Raw genomic sequence first — 19853 nt, 5'->3', positions numbered from 1 at the left:
TACAAATGCAGGTTTTTTTAGTTGCTTTCGGGACATGGAAAAAAAGTATATGGTTGGTTTGACCTGTTTTAGCTATTTGCTAAGAATTTCCAGAGTTTCTGGCCACCACACAACGTTTCTCTAGATTAAAGGAACGGATTTATTTAGTGGAGCGAGGAAAAGGGGATACATAGATTTGCTGTCAGTATTCAAAATTGGGAAGGACAGTTTTATTAAGAACACCACTTAGCTGCTTCCCCTGTCCATCAGGGCTGAGGGGGACAATTGGCTGAAGGGATGGGGGGATTTAGGTTGGCTCTCAAGACTATGGATGAGATGCTAATGGTCATCGTTATCATCACCAGGACTGGGGACACAACACAGATGGATTGCTGACCTCCCTTTCCTAGCGGTCTTTGTGAATGGTGCCGGACTATAATACCCTCTGGACTGTTCAGTAGCTCCTGCGGGACAAAGCCTGTCAAGGGCCAAGGGCAGTGAAGGTCGGCAGTGAGGACTGGCAGTGAGGGCTCCCACGTACAAGTGGAGAAAGCAAGGGGAGGCTGGGGCAGGGCCAGACTGGCTGGGGGTTGTTCATCATTCCCACCTTCCTTTCCAGCTGGAAGGCCAGTGCACCACCCTGCAAAATGATGAGCATGAGACCAAGGCCGAGAACACCAAGCTGAAAGTCACGAACCAGGAGCTGGCCCAGGAGCTGGAGCGGACCTCCCGGGAGCTGCAGGACGCCCGGGAGCAGTTGGAGAGCCTCCAGCGAGAGGCCCACCAACTCCAGCAGGAGAAGGAGATGTGAGTCTGGCCCTCATGGGCTCCTGTCCCTGCCGTCCAGCCTCACCTCCTGCTGTGAGCGTGCCAAGGTCTCCTCCCTCAGAGACCCTGCCGCCTTGCCTACAATGTGGGGCTTGGGGGCTGCTTGCTCCCTGAAATCTCTTCTAGGATCCCGAGGCCATTAAGCAGACCAGTACTGGAGCAAGCAGAATCTAGGATTGACAGGAAATCTACAACCCTGTCCTTGATTCAAAAGATGTGTTATCCAGCCAACAAATACGGGGCAGTCTTTGAGAAAAGGCTGAGTGTGCACAGACCACATGTGCCTGTCATAGGTTAGAGACCCAGGACGAGAGTGACGCATGTAGTCTTCTGATGCCAACATGTAATCCGACGGAGGGGATGACGGTGCCCTGGAATCTTCGCTGCAGTCTGCCTGCTCTCTCCCACCAATGTCCTTGGTGGGCCCAGTGCAGGGAGCCCCACATCTCTCAGGCCTGGTTTGCCAGTGACCTGCCTTTGTGTGTGTGGCCAGTGGGCTCAGCCTGCTAGGCAGACGCACACGTGAGGAAGAATCTAGGGCCGGGTCTGCAGGCTGGGGCTGAGGAGTTGCTGGAGCACCGGCCATCCATCTCGTCTTGGAAGTGTTAGGTTCTGAGAACGAATGCGCTCCTGGGCGTGTCCAGAGACAGGAGTCCCACTTACTTGTTCACACATTTACCCATATATTTGTTTACTTACTCGTGTTAAAAATTTATTGCAGACTCCTCTGCCCCAGGTACCTTGTTGTACATTCAATGTATCTCACCTATGTCAATAATTTGACATCATTTCGTATGAACTTTACAAGCACCCTGATGTAGCAGGTACTGTAATTATCAACCCTAATTTATGGAGTCTGAGGTTCTCAGTAACTGTCTAGCACAACACTCAGTGGTAGACACATCTTGCTGACTCTGCACAGTGACTAATGAGCCGGCCAAAAAATATGTACTCAGGAGCGGGACTGGCCATCATTCACTCATCACTCATTCATGCATTCATTCATTCCCTTCGTTCATTCCGCAGAAGGTAACGTGTGCCTGGTCCTGTGGCAGGTATTACAGAGAGGCTGATTTCAGAGAATAGGACAGTATTACCTACCAGTGCCTGAGTGTTACATACGTTAACTCTCCTTGTTCAAAAGTGAAAGCCCTCACCCTGTCTGACTGCTGGCAAAATTTGGGTCCATTAGCCTAAATCAAGTTGTTCTGCTGTCTGTCTGTCCTGTGCTGTCCTGTGCTGCTTGGGACTGATTGCCCAGAGTGAGAGGGAGGAAATGTGTTTGCATGTGGAGCTTCACCCTAGTAAGACTTCTCTAGTTTGTTTGTTTTTTATTGATTTTATTTTTTTAAACATTTATTTATTTTTGAGAGACAGAGAACGAGCAGGGGAGGGGCAGAGAGAGAGGGAGACACAGAATCTGACGAAGGTCTATGCTCTGAGCTGTCAACACAGAACCCAACGCGGGGCTTTAACTCACAAACCGTGAGATCATGACCTGAGCCCAAGTCAGATGCTTAACCGACTGAGTCACCCAGGTGCCCCAAGACTTCTCTAATTTAAAAAAAAAAAAATGCATTCTGAGCAGCTGATTTAAAACAAAACCTTTCACTCCAATTCTTGGGTGACCACGGGCAGGACAGTGTATTTCATTGTAAAGGAGCAAAATCAGTTCCTCCTCATTGAGAGCAGGCCAACAAGGCACAGGCATTTAACTTTACAAACAGAATTAAGGATTCAGGCTCTTAAAATTCAATCAAGTTCTAAAACAACAAACATCTGAAGGCACCAGCATTAGAACAGCAAATGGAAATAAGCACCCAGTGCCAGGGTATCAAATCACAGCATGAGGATTAAAATCTTTCTGAAGTCTTATCTTAATTAACCAAGCCAGAGACGATCTCAGGAGGCTGGGAATTGAAAAAGAGGGTTAGGAGGAAGAGATAAATGATTTCAGAACCTTCCTGACTTGTTTTCAAAAAGCGTGCAATGCCTTATGCAGCTGGAAAACATGCTGGAGCCCAGAAGAGAATGTCCTGTCTGGGGAGGTCAGGAGAGAAGGGCAGTGAGAGCCTTAGCTGGTTCTCTGTAGAACAGAGTCTCAGACCCGCAGTACTGACAGAAGCTGAGTGCTCTCATCTTCCTCTTTCTTCATTTTATAAACCAAGAACATGAGGCTCAGAGAGATGCAGTGACCTACTCAAAGCCACACAACTAGTTAGTGCCAAAAAACAGGGACAGAGCTGAGTTCTCCCCATACCCTGTGCTTCCGCTCCACAACGTCTTGCTGTCTGATGCTGCACCAGAGAAGCTGGGAAAGGAGAGGACAGGACTGGGAGATAAGAAGACTTAGTCATTTATCAGCTAGAATTCTAAATGGACAAAAATATTTTTTCTGTTCCCCGAAGATGCTCAAGGAAGGAGAACTTGATTTTAAAATAAGATAAAGAAAGAACAATCAAGCAGGAGAGATAATATAAAGATGAAGGTCAGCTTGGAAAGCAGCACCTGTTTATTTTGTTAATGAATTTTCATCTGGGGTGGGTAGTTTATGATGAGGCACAAATGGATCTACACTCAGCAAGGGGCCTGTGCCCATCCCCGCGCCACCCATGACTCTGAGCCTGCAGTCACCCAGAGGCCACCACTCAGGGTTTCTTGTGGATCCTTCCAGAGTGTTCTATGCATATATAGGCATACACATGTGCACACACACGCACACACACACACACACACACACACACACAATTTTCATTTATACACTGTTCAGCATTTGCCTGCGTTTTCACTTGACGATATATTTTGGAGATGCTCCCTCTCATCCCTCTCCAGAAGACAAAGCCAACAGCAGTTCCCTAAAGAAAACCATAAACATGTCACCAGTTACTCCTATGAAAAATGGAGAGTTCTTTCTCTTTCAATTCACATAGTTTCCAGTATAGACCTTGAGAATGTCTAGGTCAGATGCCTTCCTTTTTGTGAACACAGAAAAAGCCTGATGATGTGTGTGTATCTAAATAGAAGCACGTTTATTAGACAAACAGGTAGACATATATTTGCATCAATATGTAATATGTGTGTGTGTGTGTGTGTGTGTCTCCAGCAGTCAACTGTGTTGTGTAAACAGGGCAAAGACCTGGAATGCCTTATATTATAGGAACTGGCTCCTAACTCAAATGCTCTGTGAGAACACAGACCTTGGGTGTCCACGGAGTGATTTCTCTCAGCAGGGGCAGGGTTGTCTGCTCCTGGTCAAGAATCAGAACCCAGGGCTGGGACGGAGGAACCACAAAGCCATCGTGGCTCACAGGGCACCACAACAGCAAACAGCTGTGCTCATGTACTGCTCATCACAGCAGAATCCAAGACAGGGATCTGAGGATCCAGTTTGGATAATGGGAAATACATTGTTTTCCCTCAAGTTGAAATTAAATATAATTGGTAATAAAACCTTAGGAATTGGCATCTCTGCAGGAGCTAGAGAAGTTTTGTTGCTTAATTAGGATTGTCTGAGGTGAACTTAGAATTTGATTCAGTCTGTTATTGTTGTAAACTGACTTTATAATTATTCTGTATAGGGGGGAGAACCACACAGATACCTTTTAAGGAATCTGATTGTTGTGAGGAGGGCCCAAGCCTTATGGACCGAGCAAGCAGGTGCTGTTTTCTCCAGTTCAGTAATGACATGGAGGGGGCAGGAGAGGGGTGGCTGTCCCCGCCCAGCCCTGTATGTGCACAATCCGGGTAGTCTGGCCAACCTATGGAAATGGATGCATTTGTGAGACTGTAAGATGCCCCCTACACTAGAAGCTATGCTGTGCTTTGGAAATGTGGAACTCTGGGCCTTTTGCAGTAAGCTTAGGGGTGAGTCAAACATTTCTAAAAGCACAGTGCAGAGCACAGAGGGAAGGATGGAGGCAAAGTTGCCAAGTTCAGCAAGGCTTATTTTCCAATTCTGCTTTCCTTTTTTCTTTCTTCCCTGGGTGGTGTTGAATACTTCCTCGACTCACCCCTCCTTTCCTCTCTTCCTTCCTCCATCCCTCCCTGTTTCTTTCCTCCCTCACTCTCTGCCCTCTCTCCTTTTGTTTCTTACTTTTATTTGTTTGTTGTTGTTTATTTATTTATTTTGAAAGAGAGAAAGAGCATGGAGTGCTCAAGCAGGGGAGGGGAGAGAGAGAGTGAGACGGAATCCCAAGCAGGCTCTAGGCTCTGAGCTGTCAGCAGGGAGCCCGATGTAGGGCTTGAACCACAAACTGTGAGATCATGACCTGAGCTGAAACGAAGAGTTGGACGGTTAACCAACTGAGCCACCCAGGGGCCCCTGTTTCTTACTGCTGTGTGTTGACAATGCCTTCATGCTGGCCGCTGGGTTGCACTTAGAGATGCAGTCAAACTAGGCAGACACTGCATCACCATCTGAGTTGGTCTCCAGACACCTCCACTACCTCTCAGCTCCTCCCTCCCCTTACTCTAAACTCCTGATATAATTGACGTGGTCACACTGTGATTTAAGCATCTGATTACAATGGATACATTTACTTTCTGCTTTATGGCTAGAGATAAGAACTCCTAAGTTAAAGAAATGAATGACCAACTGAGGAAATTCCAGAGATCTAAGAATAGATTGGAGACTTATGGGGGAGGATGGGGAAGGATTCTTCTGGAGCTTCTGGAAACAAACGAAACCAGCTAGGGGAAAAACACAAGTTCTGCTCTCACCCTGCAAGATTGGGCTGGAGAATATTGGTTCTAATTCTCTGACTTCTGGGTAGGGCAGGGGTCACCTGGAGCCTGGGAAAGTCACGTGATGATTATGAAGCCCTGTTCATGGGTTTGGGAGTAGGGAATCCTAATCTAGATTAGGACCTTGACTCAGTCATGGAATGTCTGTGGGACATGGGGAGAGTTACCGACTCTCTGTCTGTGTCTGTAAAATGGGGATAATCTCGCCTTCCCTATCGGGAGTCGGTGTTGATGATGTGAGATTATAGCTATAACCGCCTGCACATAGCAGGTGCTCACCAGGGGAGGCATATGTCTCTACACCCCCCTGTCCCCAGGGTGGGGTGTTGCCTGCTGGTCCTGGGCACCCTGGGGATCCAACTGCAGTACAGCCCCTCACACCATGGTGGCTTACATCCCCTTTATGGAAGCTCATAATCTGTGTTTGCCTCTTATTCAGGGAAGTGTACCGCGTGACGGAGAGTCTGCAGCGCGAGAAGTCAGGGCTCCTGAAGCAACTGGATCTCCTGAGGTGCGTCAGCACTGGACGTATTCCAAAGGCACATCCCACATTCCTTGGGTTGGAAGGGCCAGTCTGAGAGTCTTCCCTGCCTTAGTTCTGGACGATCACAGCTGCTGAGAGAGTGCCCTCATTTCCCTGATCCCCAGAATATTGTTTGGCCCATTCACACACGCGCCCACGTCCCTCTCCAGTTTGTACATCTGCAGGTGGGCTCTGCCTCATTCGTTGTGGCATCTCCCACAGCACTTTGCACAGTACCTGCTCAGGTAGGAGGGGATATGAATTTCTTGAGCATCCACCCAATGGCAGATGTAGTATCCCTTTCTTTTTTTAAAAAAAAAAATTTTAATGTTTACTTTTGAGAGAGAGAGGGCATGAACTGGGGAGGCACAGAGAGAAAGGGAGACAATCCAAAGCAGGTTCCATGCATGGGGCTCAAACCCACAAACTTGAGATCATGACCTGAGCCAGTGTCAAGACACTCAACTGACTGAACCACCAAGGTGCTCCTGGTATCCCTTTCACCTTCAACAAAATTAAGGAAAGGTGGGCAGTTCCTGATAGAGAAATTAACAGAGAAGGAAATTGGTAGCAGAGAAATGAAGCAATTTACCAAAGGAGACACAGCCACTCACTCTGGGAGTCAGAATTGAGATCTGTATCTGGCTGATTCTCTTGATTCTACCATATTTTCTTAATGTCTGTTGAATGAGTAAATGAGTCACACACAGAGCATAAACAGAGCAAAGGAATTTAGAGTTTCCTCTGCTTGCTAAACTTACTGTAAATTCAAAGCTCATTGGTCTGGAACGTGCCAAAACCAAACCCAAAACAAAACCAGTGTGCGGAAAGATGGGATTTTCACATTCATGTGTGAGGTTTCCAAGTTACAGTAACTTCTGTCTGCCAAACACCTCTTGGGAATGGTTGATGGGGCATGAGCACTTTGGCTTCAGATTTTTATTTTGTTTTAAGTTTATTTATTTATTTTGAGAGAGAGAGAGAGAGAAAGAAGAATCCCAAGCAGGCTCCACACTATCAGCACAAAGCCTAACGTGGGGCTCAAACTCACAAACCATATAAGATCATGACCCAAATCAAGAGTGGTCCGCTTAACTGACTGAGCCACCCAGGCTCCCCAGGTTCTGATTTTTAGAGTGCAGTAGTCTTGAATCAGGTGCACTCTGACTTGTTTTGTTTTTGTTTTGTTTTATTTGAAAGCAAGGTGAGGTCACCGTGTCTGGCATCTTGGATGCTACCAAATTGAAAAGTACTCAGAACTGAATGCATTTCAGATTTACTTCCCTCAATACATGATTCAAACAGGACTGCAAAGGCTGGGGAGATGGACTAGGGTTCTGACATGGCCAAGTTATAATCCATTTGCGAACAGGTCTTGAATCTTAGAAGGCTTTAGTGAAAAGCAGAGAACAGGGTGTACAAGCACAAATTTTGGGATTTTTTCCCCTTTCTTCTGCTGTCCTTAGAAGAAAAGGACAGATTCAAAGCGAATGAGCAGAGGAGAATGGTAAGGCAGATCTCTACAAACGCATGGGTCTTTTTGACGGAGACTGGCATTTATGCAGAATCACATGCCCAAAGCCTTTCTGTGCTATCGCATGCATATAAACTTAGATTCTGCAGCTGGTCAAAGTCCGTCCTTGGTATGAAGGCCCCTGTGGCAGACTTTTCCTCCACAGTGAAATCATCAGGTAGCGACAGAGAGCAGTGGGGGAAATGGGAATCAAGGACAGAGGTGATGCTGAGGGAAGGAATAGCGAGTTGGAGGTACCAGGGAGGACAGGGGTCTGCCCCCATCATGGCAATGGCTGGGATGTGACAGCTTTAGAAGGGACTGCCCTCCTAGGGTCAAGTAGCAGCAAAAAGAAACAATTCCAGGGCTTTCAGCTGGGAACACGGACTTTGGAGCTGGATCTCAGACAAGACCCAGCACTACCCTTATTACCTTGTGTGACCTTGGGCAATTGAGTTAACCAGTTGGAGCATCAGTTTTCTCATGCCTGCCTCACAGGCTTTTCTTGAGAGCTAGATAGTATATACGAGTGACCATCAGGACAGGGCAGCGGTGTGAATGAAAGTGGACATTTATTTAGAGAGAGTGACATCTCTTTGTTTTTTCTGCTCATTTGGTGATTTTTTTTTAGTTTATTGTCAAGTTGGTTTCCATATAACACCCAGTGCTCATCCCCACAAGTGCCCTCCTCCATGCACATCACCCCCCTGCCTCTCTCCCCCACGCCCATCAGCCCGTGTTCTCAGCATTCAAGAGTCTCTCATGGTTTGCCTCTCTCCCCCTCCCCCACTATTTTTCCCCTTCTTCTCCCCCATGGTCCTCCGTTAAGTTCCCTCTAATCCGAGAGTGTGACATCTCTTTGACTGCTGAAGCTTCTGCGTGGAAATGGCTGCACGAAGCTGGAAACAACGCAGTGTACTCCCTGATGGAAATGGGGCTTCCCGGGGCCCCCCTGTCCTCACCCAGGTGCAGGGCTGCTAATCTCTCTGCCAGCACAGAGGAAAGGGCCTTCTGGAAGCAGACTCTCCATTTGCCATTCTCAGGGTTTGCTACTATTACAGAGACAGGCAGAACTGTCACATGACCATGTCCCGTATGCCCAACTGTGCCCATCTCCTGCCTTCTCTGTCGTGGTGGTTGAATGCCCGGTGTGCCTGGCTCCCAAATGTGCCCTAGAATGAGACCTCCTTCCTGAAGGGCTGGTTCAGCCTGTGTTCTCTCTCCTCCATGGCCAGTTCTTCCTCCTTCGGAGAGACCAATCAATGTCCTACAGCACTTCTTCTCCAGTAGCTCCTTCACCACTTCCCCATCCAGCTACTTTCCATTTCCTTAATGGCTTTCAAAACCTTTCAAAAGAATTGTTTGCACTTGCATTCCATCTCCATTTCCTTTCTTCACATTCTCAACCCACCAGTCATGCTCCTTCTGCCTCCATTACACTGAAAGGGGAACCAGTGACCTCCATGGTGTTTAAAAGAGTTGCCAGTTTTCAGGGTGCCATCCTTATCTCCAGCAATATATTCTTAATACAGCATCTATAGGGCTCCTTTGGAAACTTGAGTCAGATCAGGACACTCCATTGCCACTCCCCCAACCTCCACAGCTTCATATCTCGTCTGGAATAGAATCCCAAGTTCCTACGATGACCTACAAGACCACAAATGAACAGGTCTCCACTTGTCCTCCCACCTTACTCTGACCTCATTTCCTTTTCTAAAAGTGTTTATGTATTTATCTTGAGGCGGGAGGTGTGGAGAGAGAGGGAGAGACAGAATCCCAAGCAGGCTCTATGCCATCAGCACAGAGCCCTACGTGGGGGTCGATCCCACAAACTGTGAGATCATGACCTGAGCCACGATTAAGAGTTAGACGCTCAATGAACTGAGCCAGCCAGGCGCCCTTCTGACCTCATTTCCTAGTGGCTCCCCTCTGAGCACTCTGATGCCCTCCCTGGGGTTCCTTGCACACACCCAGCAGAGCCTGACTCCAGGCTTAGCCCTTGCTGTCTCCTCTGCTTGTGCCACTCTGCCCCCAACTGCCCCTCTGCCCAGATGCCGCCTCCCTGACCTCCCTGACTACTGAACTACCACTGCACCCCTGCACTCTTTATTCCACATCCCTGCTTTACCTTTCTCCATAGCAACGAGCCCTGCACTAAAACACCAATTCCCCGAGGACAGAAACATTTTCTTTTATCCATTTGTGTAAACCTTAATAGCTAGGACTGTACTTAGCATGTAGCGGGTGCTCAGGAGACATTTGTTGAGTGACTTCACACATGCATGGAATGAATGGTTCAGAGAGAGCGCACACCCCAGTAGCAAGCTGGTCACCCTCTGGGGGGAGGCTCCCCCTAGTGGCAGGATAGACCAGTGCATGATCCTGAAGGGCGGTGGGTGTCACAGTCATTCTGTCTATCCCTCTGCCTCTCAGTGATTTACACACAAACTACGCTCTGTCACAGCCCCTAAGGAGAGAGTTTCCATGTGCTCCCTGAGCCTTCCACGTCAAGCCTTTCTCTGCACCCATCTCACTGGCAAAGTGGCTGCTTTTGGATCTCTTGACTACAAATACCATGTCTGAATAGATTCCCCATTTCTGTTTGCAGGGAAAGGAACAAGCACCTTCGAGATGAACGGGACATATGTTTTCAGGTAATTGCCCTGTGTTCCTTTTCCGAACGGAATTTGGGTCCGCTGGCCACCATAGCCCCTGCTGGGACAGGCCCCAGAATATCCTTGAGGTCTGGCTCATTCTTTCTGTATAAGCAGAAAATGGCCTGGATTTTTTGAAAATAATAAAAAATGCAGGGTGACCTTCTGGGTAGCAGTGTGTGAGTTTTCCATGAGGCACCACACTTTCCTCTTGGCTAAAGAGACTACAGTAACTGGGAGGGTCACGGATTTCGTGGACACGGACATGGTAGTTCTATCCAGGAGATGGCACAATTGAAATGCCATGATCACTTTTAACCAAAATGTTCACAAGTTTTTTTTTTTCTCCATTAAAACTTATATCGCTTGATGAAATTTGCATTTTTACACCATCATGGAACAAATTAAAAATGTATATTTGACTATTAACATAGCTGATTTTACCCATTTCTAATCCTATGGGGACCCTGCTCCTCCAGACCTGAGCTCTTACACTTCCATACTTTCCCTAATAGCACAGAATCCTTTATTTGTTTACAGGTCTTCGCTTAGAGCCCCATTAAACAAAATCAAGGATTCCGTGTTCTCCTACTCATCTTCCCCTTTAGATAGGAGCCATCGGATGCTCTGAAGGGAAGGAAAAAGAGGGAAGGATTAATTGATGCAATGTTCTAATTATTAGGATTTATGACACCATGAATTTCTCGTGTATCCCTGGGCAAGTCATTAGCTTCCTTGGACCATGAACCCAACTATCACATGAGGAAAGGAAATTCCTGTCCTTTTCCCCATAGTAGAGGGGCTTTCGAGAAAAAAAAAAAAACTCTTGGAAAGAGGAGGGTCATATGCTGTGGACCTTAGCTGGACAGTGGCCTCAATGTGGTCAGCATCAGGCAGCCGGTTTGCTGTGAATTAAGTCTGACCTGGTTTATAACTGCAAATCCCTGGGGGACCTGGTTACACCACTATTTCTTTTCTGTCACTGACTGGCAGCAAACTTCTCTACCGCCCACCTCTGTGTACTATTTGAGCAAGCCTTAAGCCTACACGTTTGTTTGATGATGATAATGGTTATAATTGTTTTAGAAGTAACACTGAATTTATTTTAAAACTTCCAACCAAATGTCCCCCTAATCCTTTGACCTCACATCCTTCCTTCCACTTGCCAAACTCATTTTGCTTTGAAAAGGGAATGGTATTAGGAGCCCCTAGTGGGAAATAGAAGAAAGAGGGATAAAATCATGCTCATGCTGAATAATAATTAAAGATTAATTTGGAATCATTATAGCCATACCTTCAGGGGCTTTGGAAGCACTGCAGCCCCTCCTTCTCTCATTACGAATCACTGGGAATCGTGGGTATAGTTGATGAGAGGTTCTACCCGTGTTCTAACTCCCCCTCATGTCCTGGAAGACATCTGCTGGGGAGCATTGTCAACGGGGTTCTAAGCCCCCACTTCCCCCCAGGGCACCAGGCTAATCGATCCTCTGGGTTAGTTCCTTTCTCATTTCTGGGGCTTTGGAAGTAAACAGAGCCACACAGATTAATGTGATTTAACAATCCACTGTCTTTCCCCCATGTAAATATTTTCTTATGCATTCCACGTTATCTCTTCTTATTGTCATCTTGCAAACTGTCAGTACTCCTGAGAAGGGTAATAAGGTGGGCCCCAGGCTCTAAACTGTGTATGGATTCATTCCATTAGATTATTGGGTGGGAGATGGAGGGAACCGGATGAGAGACAATAGCACAAGGAAAGGGTGGGTGAGTGCTGACAGGAAGCATAAGAATGTTGCATCTTACTTCAGAAATTTGTTTAGAGCCTGACCTGTGAGGTGGGAAAGTTGAGCCCTTTCTGCTCAAACACTGGGACGCATCGGCAGGCATGGATCTGAGGGCATTCTGTGTTTCTGCAGAAAGATAAGGCAGCCAAGGCAAACACAGCTGCTTCCAAGGCAAACTGGAAACAGAGATCTGGCTCTGTGATAGGCAAATATATGGACGGCAGAGGGATTCTTAGGAGGTAAGTCATTCTGTATTTCTTCATTCATTATGTGTTCATTTGTCTTGCACTCATGGGAGCTGGCTCTGAGCCCGCTGTCTCTCAAGGAGAGGTCCTGGGTGAGGAAGCCTGGAATCAGTTGCACTCATTCCCCTTGAATCTTGGAGGACATGTTCCTTCCTGTCCCAACATCCAAGTGGGAGCAGGACTGTGCAGAGCAGGCCCCTGGGACAGGATATTGACTTCTGGGGCCACCTCACCCTGGTGTGCGCCTGCAGAAAATAACTGAAGAAGTGCTGTAGATCAGCGGAGGAGAGAGAGAGAGGACGAGAGGGGTTGAGCAGGAGAGATGGAGCATGGCTGGAAGGTACTGTGCTCTCTGTTGAGCAGGATGGATATAATTGGTTTTTCAAGGACATGACTTTTTTGGCTCTGAAGGGAAATTAAGTATGGTATGGGCTCTCCAATAGTTAAATTCCTTTATGAGCAGGAATAGGGCCTGTGTTTGACAGACTCCTTTCAATGGAATTAATTACCTCAAAGATAACATTTTTTGTGGTTGTCAGATAGCACATAATGGAGTTGGAGTCCCCAAAGGGGTGGCTCATTGCCCATTGAAAGAGGCAAGCCAGTCCTCTGTCCTCTCTTCTTTTTTGACATGTTGTTCCATCCACATAAATAGCCACAGAAAGGCAGAGGCAACCAGACCCCTAAGTATCAAACGCAGGGAAAAAGTGCATGAATTTGCTCACCCAGGAGAGCCTGAGGACCGCAAGCATGAAATACACAATACGAAAAGGGAAAATGACACCAGAGATGTTGATGAGCTCATCAGTCAAGTCTTTGGACCCAGTCATCCTGAATTCCTTTTCTAAGTAGCTCAAGAGAGGGATACAGTTTGGGATCCAAGTTTCTGTGATGATAGTTGGCCTGTCGGTTCCTCGGCGCTGAATATATTCATACAACGAACATTCACCAATTGCTTACTCTGTACCAGACATTGTTTTGAGTTCTGTGAAGACTCCAAAATTAGTTAAACATGAATCCTTCCATAATATCCATTGAGTGCCTACTATGTGCAAGATATTATGCTATGTGCTAAGTATACAGTGGTAAGCAAAATAGACCCTAGCTTTGTTCTCATGAAGCTTATGGTTGAAAACGGAAACAGGCAATCAAGTAAATAACAAATCATGCACTACAAATTCCAGTACAGACTTTGGCTGAGGCCACTGCTCTTTGTTGCTGGTACATAGGCTTTGGTGACAAAACCAGAAATGAACATAGTCATGCTAAGTTCAGGGTATTACAGAGTATCAGTAGTGCTCGAGAATTTCCCAAATCAAAAGCTTTTTTCAAAAAAGGCTTCATTTTAGGTCTGTTGCATTGGCTTTTTTTTTTTTTCTGGTTGCAAGGCCTTTCAAAAAACATCCTCTGTGTGTATCTGCCCACTCACATGTGAACACATGTATGCACTTGCATATGCATTTGTGTAGAGTGAAAGTGGATGGTAATACTAATTGTGTTCTAAAGTCAGTAGGCTTGGTAGACTATAGTAGCAATTTGTTGGAGAGAGGACAGTCGGCTTCTATTAAAAGCTATGATTTTATAAATAACTGGAAAGGTCCCTGAATTGCTACAAAATTCTTTATTTTATACCAAGGGACTCAAATTAAGTCACCACTTTTTGTGAGCAAGCCCTCTATCTTAATTTATCTTTCGGAGTTGTACTTAACTTGAGGACAAAGATACATGCAGTTTTTCCTTTTTCCTTCCTATTGCTGGTCCTTAGGAATAATAAAGATTATAAGCCTGGGGGGGGGGGAGGGATGAAGGGAGCTTCACTGTTCTACACACTCTGTGACCTTTGCTCCTTCCCCATCTTTCTCTGTTGGCCCTGTCACTTCCTTACCTCATTCACATTCCGTTTTCTTTTCCAATCATTGCATCCGTGTGTGCACGTGTGGGGATGTGCATGTGTGTTTCCATTTTGGACTCAAAGTTCTCCCTGTCAAACTTCCAGTTAAAACACTTCCCAGCTTTAATTGTTCACAGAGGCCTGAACTCCCGTTCCAGGAAGGGCCTGTGAGGCCTTTGCTGTCAAAACCTTCTGAAAATACAGCCTGTGCTTTTGTTCTGCATCTGGTTGTCCAGTTCCTTCCCTCCACCTCCTACTGCCTTTCCTTGTTCTTGACACTCAGATGCTTCTGGAAGCAAATATGCACATAGGCCTCTGAGGCCACTAACTCTTCACTCTGACTTTCAGGGACACTGAAAGAGAAAGAGAAAGGTAGGAAAGGCCAGTAGAGGTGCCCAGCCTGGCTTGTTTCGAATCTCAAGCCCATCCCCAAGAGGGCAGCTGCTTCGGAACCAGTGGACATCTATCCAGTTGTGGGGGCTCCATCCAGAGTGGTGGTATCCCCCACTCACATTGTCGAGGGCTGTTTTGTGAACATGTCTCTTCTTATGCATTTTCTTATTTGTGAGGCAGGCAGAGGAGATGAGCCACATTTTATGCTGAGGAAACTGAGGTTTGGAAGAGTGAAAGTGTCTTGCCTAGTGGCATGGTCAGTAAGGGCTAGTATTGAGACCACAGCCGAGGCCTGATGGTTAATTGTGAATACTTTATTTCCAGATCTTTTTAAAAATGTTTTATTTATTTTTGAGAGGGCACAAGTGGGGGAGGGGCAGAGAGAGGAGACAGAGGATCTGAGGTAGACTCTCCACAGACAGCGGTGAGCCCCAATGTGGGACTTGAACTCACAAGCCGTGAGACCATGACCTGAGCTGAAGTTGGACGCTCAACCGACGTAGCCACCAAGGTGCCTCTCTCCGGATCTTTTCTGCTCCTTTCCTCACACCCTTACTCCACCTTTTAAGCACTTCCCACAGCTTGCCAGAGTATATTTAGTTGTGCCTTACTGCTTCAGCCTCCCACTAAGCTGAGCATTCCAGGAGGACATGTCCATCTGTGTGTGACTGTCATTAGCTAAATACCTGGTGGTATTCATCATCACCACCACCTTCATCATCTTCGTCATTACCACCTTCATGATTACCATCATCATCAACATCACCACCACCATCATCATCATTTTCATCACCTTCACCACCATCCTCACCACCACCTTCATCATCATCATCATCACCTTCATCATCGTCATCACCACCAGTTTATCATTTTTATATTCACTAAGCACTTCCATAAGTGTGTTGGGCGAATGAGCCAAAGAATGCTGGGTCTGGTTTTTCCCTTTTCTGGAGCTCTCTGCCCCCCAAGACACGATACTCCTCATTTGCTTGTCACAGGGATTTTAAGACATCTTGTCACAGAGCTGTCAGACATCTCTCCCATTTCCATTGATATATTTTGTGCTATTCTTCCCTTTTCTCTTTCTTCCCTACCCCAAAACAGCCAGTCAGAGGAGGAAGACGATGTGTTTGGCTTCTCAAGAAGGAGAAGCTCCCTGGGCCTGAGTGGATATCCCCTTCCAGAAGAGGAGCCAGGCCCTGGGGGTCCGCTCCCCCGAGCACTTCGCAGAATCATCTCTATTGAAGAAGACCCCCTGCCCCAGCTCCTGGATGGTGACTTTGAGCAGCCACTGAGCAAATGCCCAGAAGAGGAAGAGGTCTCCCAGCAGAGGGCGGAAGGACAAAGCCAACAGGCCAGACCTTTGGAACTCATGCCTACATCTCCCCGAGGTCAGCCTGTTGGAAAAGAAGACCTGTCTAAGGTAAGGTCACATCTCATGTTGATTCATAGATGTCACTCCTATACCTATCATTTGCATTTGAACCCAAGAGCCACAAAAGCAATTTGGGAAGTCAAGTAAAGCTTGGGAAGTCAGGTGCAGCTAGTCTTACGAATCACCGTATTTGTGTCCTTCCGATACCAGCCTGCCCTGCTGAACTCAATGTCACTGGGGAGACTCAGGGGTCCCGGTAAATACTCTTTATAACTTCCGTTGTTTGCCCCACTCCCTACCCTATGTTCTCTTTTCTGATTCAGATTCAGAAGCATTTACTGAGTAGCTACTTTAGACACTCTGCTTGGCTCTTAGCATAAAATTATCACACACTTTTTAAATTGCACATCCACTCTTACATTCTGCAACTGTTCCCACAGGGCCGGTCATTGCTCTGTAAAGTTTGTGCACCATCATTTTTCTCTCGCTTCCTGATCAGCTAATCATTTTTTCACTCCCAAATGTCCTGCCCATACCTCCCTTTGGGGTGACCCTCCTGCACTCCCCGCCGGGTCTTCCTGCTAAATCCTGTGGGAGAAGGAGGCCATATTAACCATCTTCCTCTGGTTCACGGTGATGACGTTCCTCACCTTGTTGGTGACCCAGGCCCAGGAATAGACTCCTCGAGCCCCTTCACCTCCCACTGGGCCCTCTAAAAGGCTACAGAAATGTCTGTGACGATGTGAAAGAAACTCTCCCCCTGTCCACTGGGGCAGCCCTTTAGACCCGAGCCCTTACCACTGGAGCATTTTCAAATGGCTGTGTTAGCATATGTGACAGGAAGCCTTTCCGACCACTGCAGGGACTTGTTGGCCTCATTGTCATTCTTGGGCCTGGCTTAACATTCAGGCCTATATATCCTTCCCTGAAGAGACCTAAGCCAGGGGGACCAGAACTGGATGACACTAGCGGTGGGTAGGAACCCCTCCCTCCTACACGCCCTTTCACATCCCCTTCATCACAGACCCACACTTGTGGGCAGGGGGCACACAGGGGTTTTAAATACCCCAAGATATACCCCCAAATAGAAAAGTGTTAAGAGGTCAATAGGAGACAAGGTAAAGGGAAAAACTAAGCATCCCTGTGTGCTGGGCCATGTGATCCCCACAGTTGTTAGGTGGGGCACATCAGAAATGTCTTCTCCCCTGTGGCCAGAAGGGAAGCAGAAGCCCAGAGGAGCGAGGCCAGGTCTAGCCCCACAGGGACATATGGCAAGCTTCTCGCCACATGGTCTCATGTAGGTGCTGGTTCTCCCAGATGTTCCAGTGGTTAGCCCAGGACAGACGTTCCAGCAGATGGGAAGTACGCTGTATGAGAAGTCAATAGCAGCTTCAATAGCGGGTCTGGTCTTCAGGAGAGCGCCGTGAGGCAGGCCCTCCCATGCAAGGCTGCTGAGGCATAAATCAGCTCAGCCTTTCTGGAAAGCGATTTGATAACAGGAATCAAGAACTTAAAACTTCCACATCCTATGAACTAGCACTTCTAGTCCTAGTGATCATTCCTAAGGAAATAACCAGATTCAGACAGACTTAATTCAGAAATGGTTATGTATATTTGTAAACACTTGGCAAAATGTCCAACAATAGAGACATAAATTCAAGTGGGTCAATTCAATAGGAGATTATGTAGCACTGTTAAAAATCACATTTTCAAGAAACTTTAGTGATGCTGAAAAATATTTATAATTTAATAATATATGAGAAAGTGGGGCACCTGGGTGGCTCAGTCGGTTAAGTGTCCGACTTCGACTCAGGTCATGATCTCACGGTTCGTGGGTTCGAGCCCCGCATCGGGCTCTGTGCTGACAGCTCAGAGCCTGGAGCCTGTTTCTGATTCTGTGGCTCCCTCTCTCTCTGACCCTCCCCTCGCTCTCTCTCTCTTTCTCTCTCTCTCTCACAAATAAATAAAAACATTAAAATTTTGAAAAAAATATATGAGAAAGTAGAATAAAATTGTCTACAATCTCAAATCTTTTTATTTTATTTTTTTTAAGTTTATTTATTTTGACAGAGAAAGAGAGGGTGAGCAGGAGAGAGGCAGAGAGAGAGGGAGAGAGAGAATCCCAAGCGAGCTCCACACTGTCAGTGCAGAGTCCGATGTGGGGCTCAAACCCACGAACTATGAGATTGTGACCTGAGCCAAAATCAAGAGTTGGACACTCAACTGACCGAGCCATCCAGGTTCCCCAATATCTCAAATCTCTTTAAATAAAACATATATTCTTTCATCTATATGGAAAAAAGCCTGCATCAAAATACAAATAGTGACCACTTCTGTGTGGTCGGGTCGATTATGAGTAATTATTATTTTCTTCTCTACTTCTCTGCTTTTCCTAATTTGAAAATTAGCATGTATTACTTTTAGTTTCCTAAAGCTTTTTTTTTTTTAAGTGCTAGGAAGGAGAATGAGAACAGATCTTTCTCTGCCCCAGCCCCTGAGTCTGGTTGCCTCGCTGCAGATTGTCCCCAGAGGGGACATGAGTTACTTGAAGGAACATGAGTAGTTACTTGCACCTGTGAGCTGGGTCCTGTCCAGAGCTGCACCATCAGTGTGTCGACCTTCTTAGGCCTCCAAAAATAATCGCTCTTCCTGGAGCATGACCAGCACAGCCTCTGCAGCCAGAACCTCCATCTCCTGCTCTGGGCCTCACATTCCCCACCTGTCGCTGTGCCCAAGGATACACAGAGTGCTGCACTGAGCTGTAGTCTCAAACAAATGACAATTGGAGGCAGAGAGGCTAACCAGAGACCGGCAGGGAGGATGCCCTTCTTCATTACAAGAATAAAGAAAATGGGGCAGGGAGCATAGTTTATGAGTGCGGTGGATTTTTTCTTAAGGTTTAGTTAAAACTCCTGTGATTGACCTTGAATCCCCTTCTAAGTACTGCATAGAATTGATTTCTCCCCAAAAGGCTGCTAATGGCTTTTCTCTGAGATTCAAGTTCTGCTAATATCTGCTGTCACTCCATTATAGTATTAGCTCAGTGAGAAGAGCTAATTCCCCCAAATCCGCTTCTAAATAGATTCAAAAGAGCCTCCTGGTTTGGCCAGGCGGTGCTGGGCCCGGAGGCCAGATTTGGGTGAGCGCAGAAGCAGCTAGCTCACTGGAAGGGAGGACTGTGCAGCCGAGAGGACTTTGTGCCAGAAGGCGGCTCCGTACTCTGCTGCTCCTGGCTGTCCTGGAGCAAGTCCATTCTCCACTGGGCTCTAGCATCCCAGACTGAAGAGCAGGCTGGCTCCCAGTCATTCTTCCTGCCACTGCTGGGCACAGGAGAAGGAGTGCAGTGACCATTTGGCTCTGGAAAGCTCCATCCAGTGGCCTGGCATTGCGGATTTCCCAACCTACTGAGTGGAGGTTGTTCCCCAGGGCAGATGGGGTCCTAAACAGAAGCTGATGAGACGGACGGAACAGCAATATGCGGGGAGGCAAGAGCGTCCTCCATTCAGTCCAGGCTTTCAGTGATAGAGCAGAAATCAAGGGCCCCTTCCTAGCCCATCCCAGGTGGTCTCTGCCCCTGTGATATAGATACGCCTCCTTTTTTCTGTCTCCCCTCCCCGCCCCCCGCCAAAGCAAACATCCCACCTGTCCTTCCCCCGCATGGAGCGTCTGCCTCCTTAAATCCCAGCTGAAAGTGTCCTCCCCTGTGGACCCTTGACTCCTCCTCCATACTCTGGGAGCACTGCGCCTTTTGTTGTAATTTTCTGTTTATACGCCTGCCTCCTTCCCTCCACGACAAACCAGGCCTGCCCCCCCATCCCTGTGTCTTCAGACCCAGCACGGGGGCTGCAACACAAGAGGTAGACAACACATGGTTGAATGAATGTCTTTTCCCTCCCGCTGATGCTGGAAGGAGCCTCTGTCCCCA

General features: G+C 47.1%; 1 protein-coding gene across 1 annotated transcript in view; it reads left to right on the top strand.

Moving 5' to 3' along the window:
- The window catches only part of CRACR2A (calcium release activated channel regulator 2A), a 113217-nt gene that overhangs the window by 73461 nt on the left and 19903 nt on the right, over window positions 1–19853 (top strand). Inside the window, exons 8-12 of the mRNA XM_039236358.1 lie at window positions 599–786; window positions 5990–6061; window positions 10195–10240; window positions 12157–12263; window positions 15658–15976. Of these exons, the coding sequence (XP_039092289.1) occupies window positions 599–786; window positions 5990–6061; window positions 10195–10240; window positions 12157–12263; window positions 15658–15976 (732 nt within the window). The remainder of the gene's footprint in view (window positions 1–598; window positions 787–5989; window positions 6062–10194; window positions 10241–12156; window positions 12264–15657; window positions 15977–19853) is intronic.

The sequence above is a fragment of the Hyaena hyaena genome, unplaced genomic scaffold (genome assembly GCF_003009895.1).
Source record: "Hyaena hyaena isolate Hyena2069 unplaced genomic scaffold, ASM300989v1 scaffold_108, whole genome shotgun sequence".
NCBI classification, from domain to species: Eukaryota; Metazoa; Chordata; class Mammalia; order Carnivora; family Hyaenidae; genus Hyaena; species Hyaena hyaena.
This window is presented reverse-complemented; position numbering and strand designations above follow the sequence as displayed.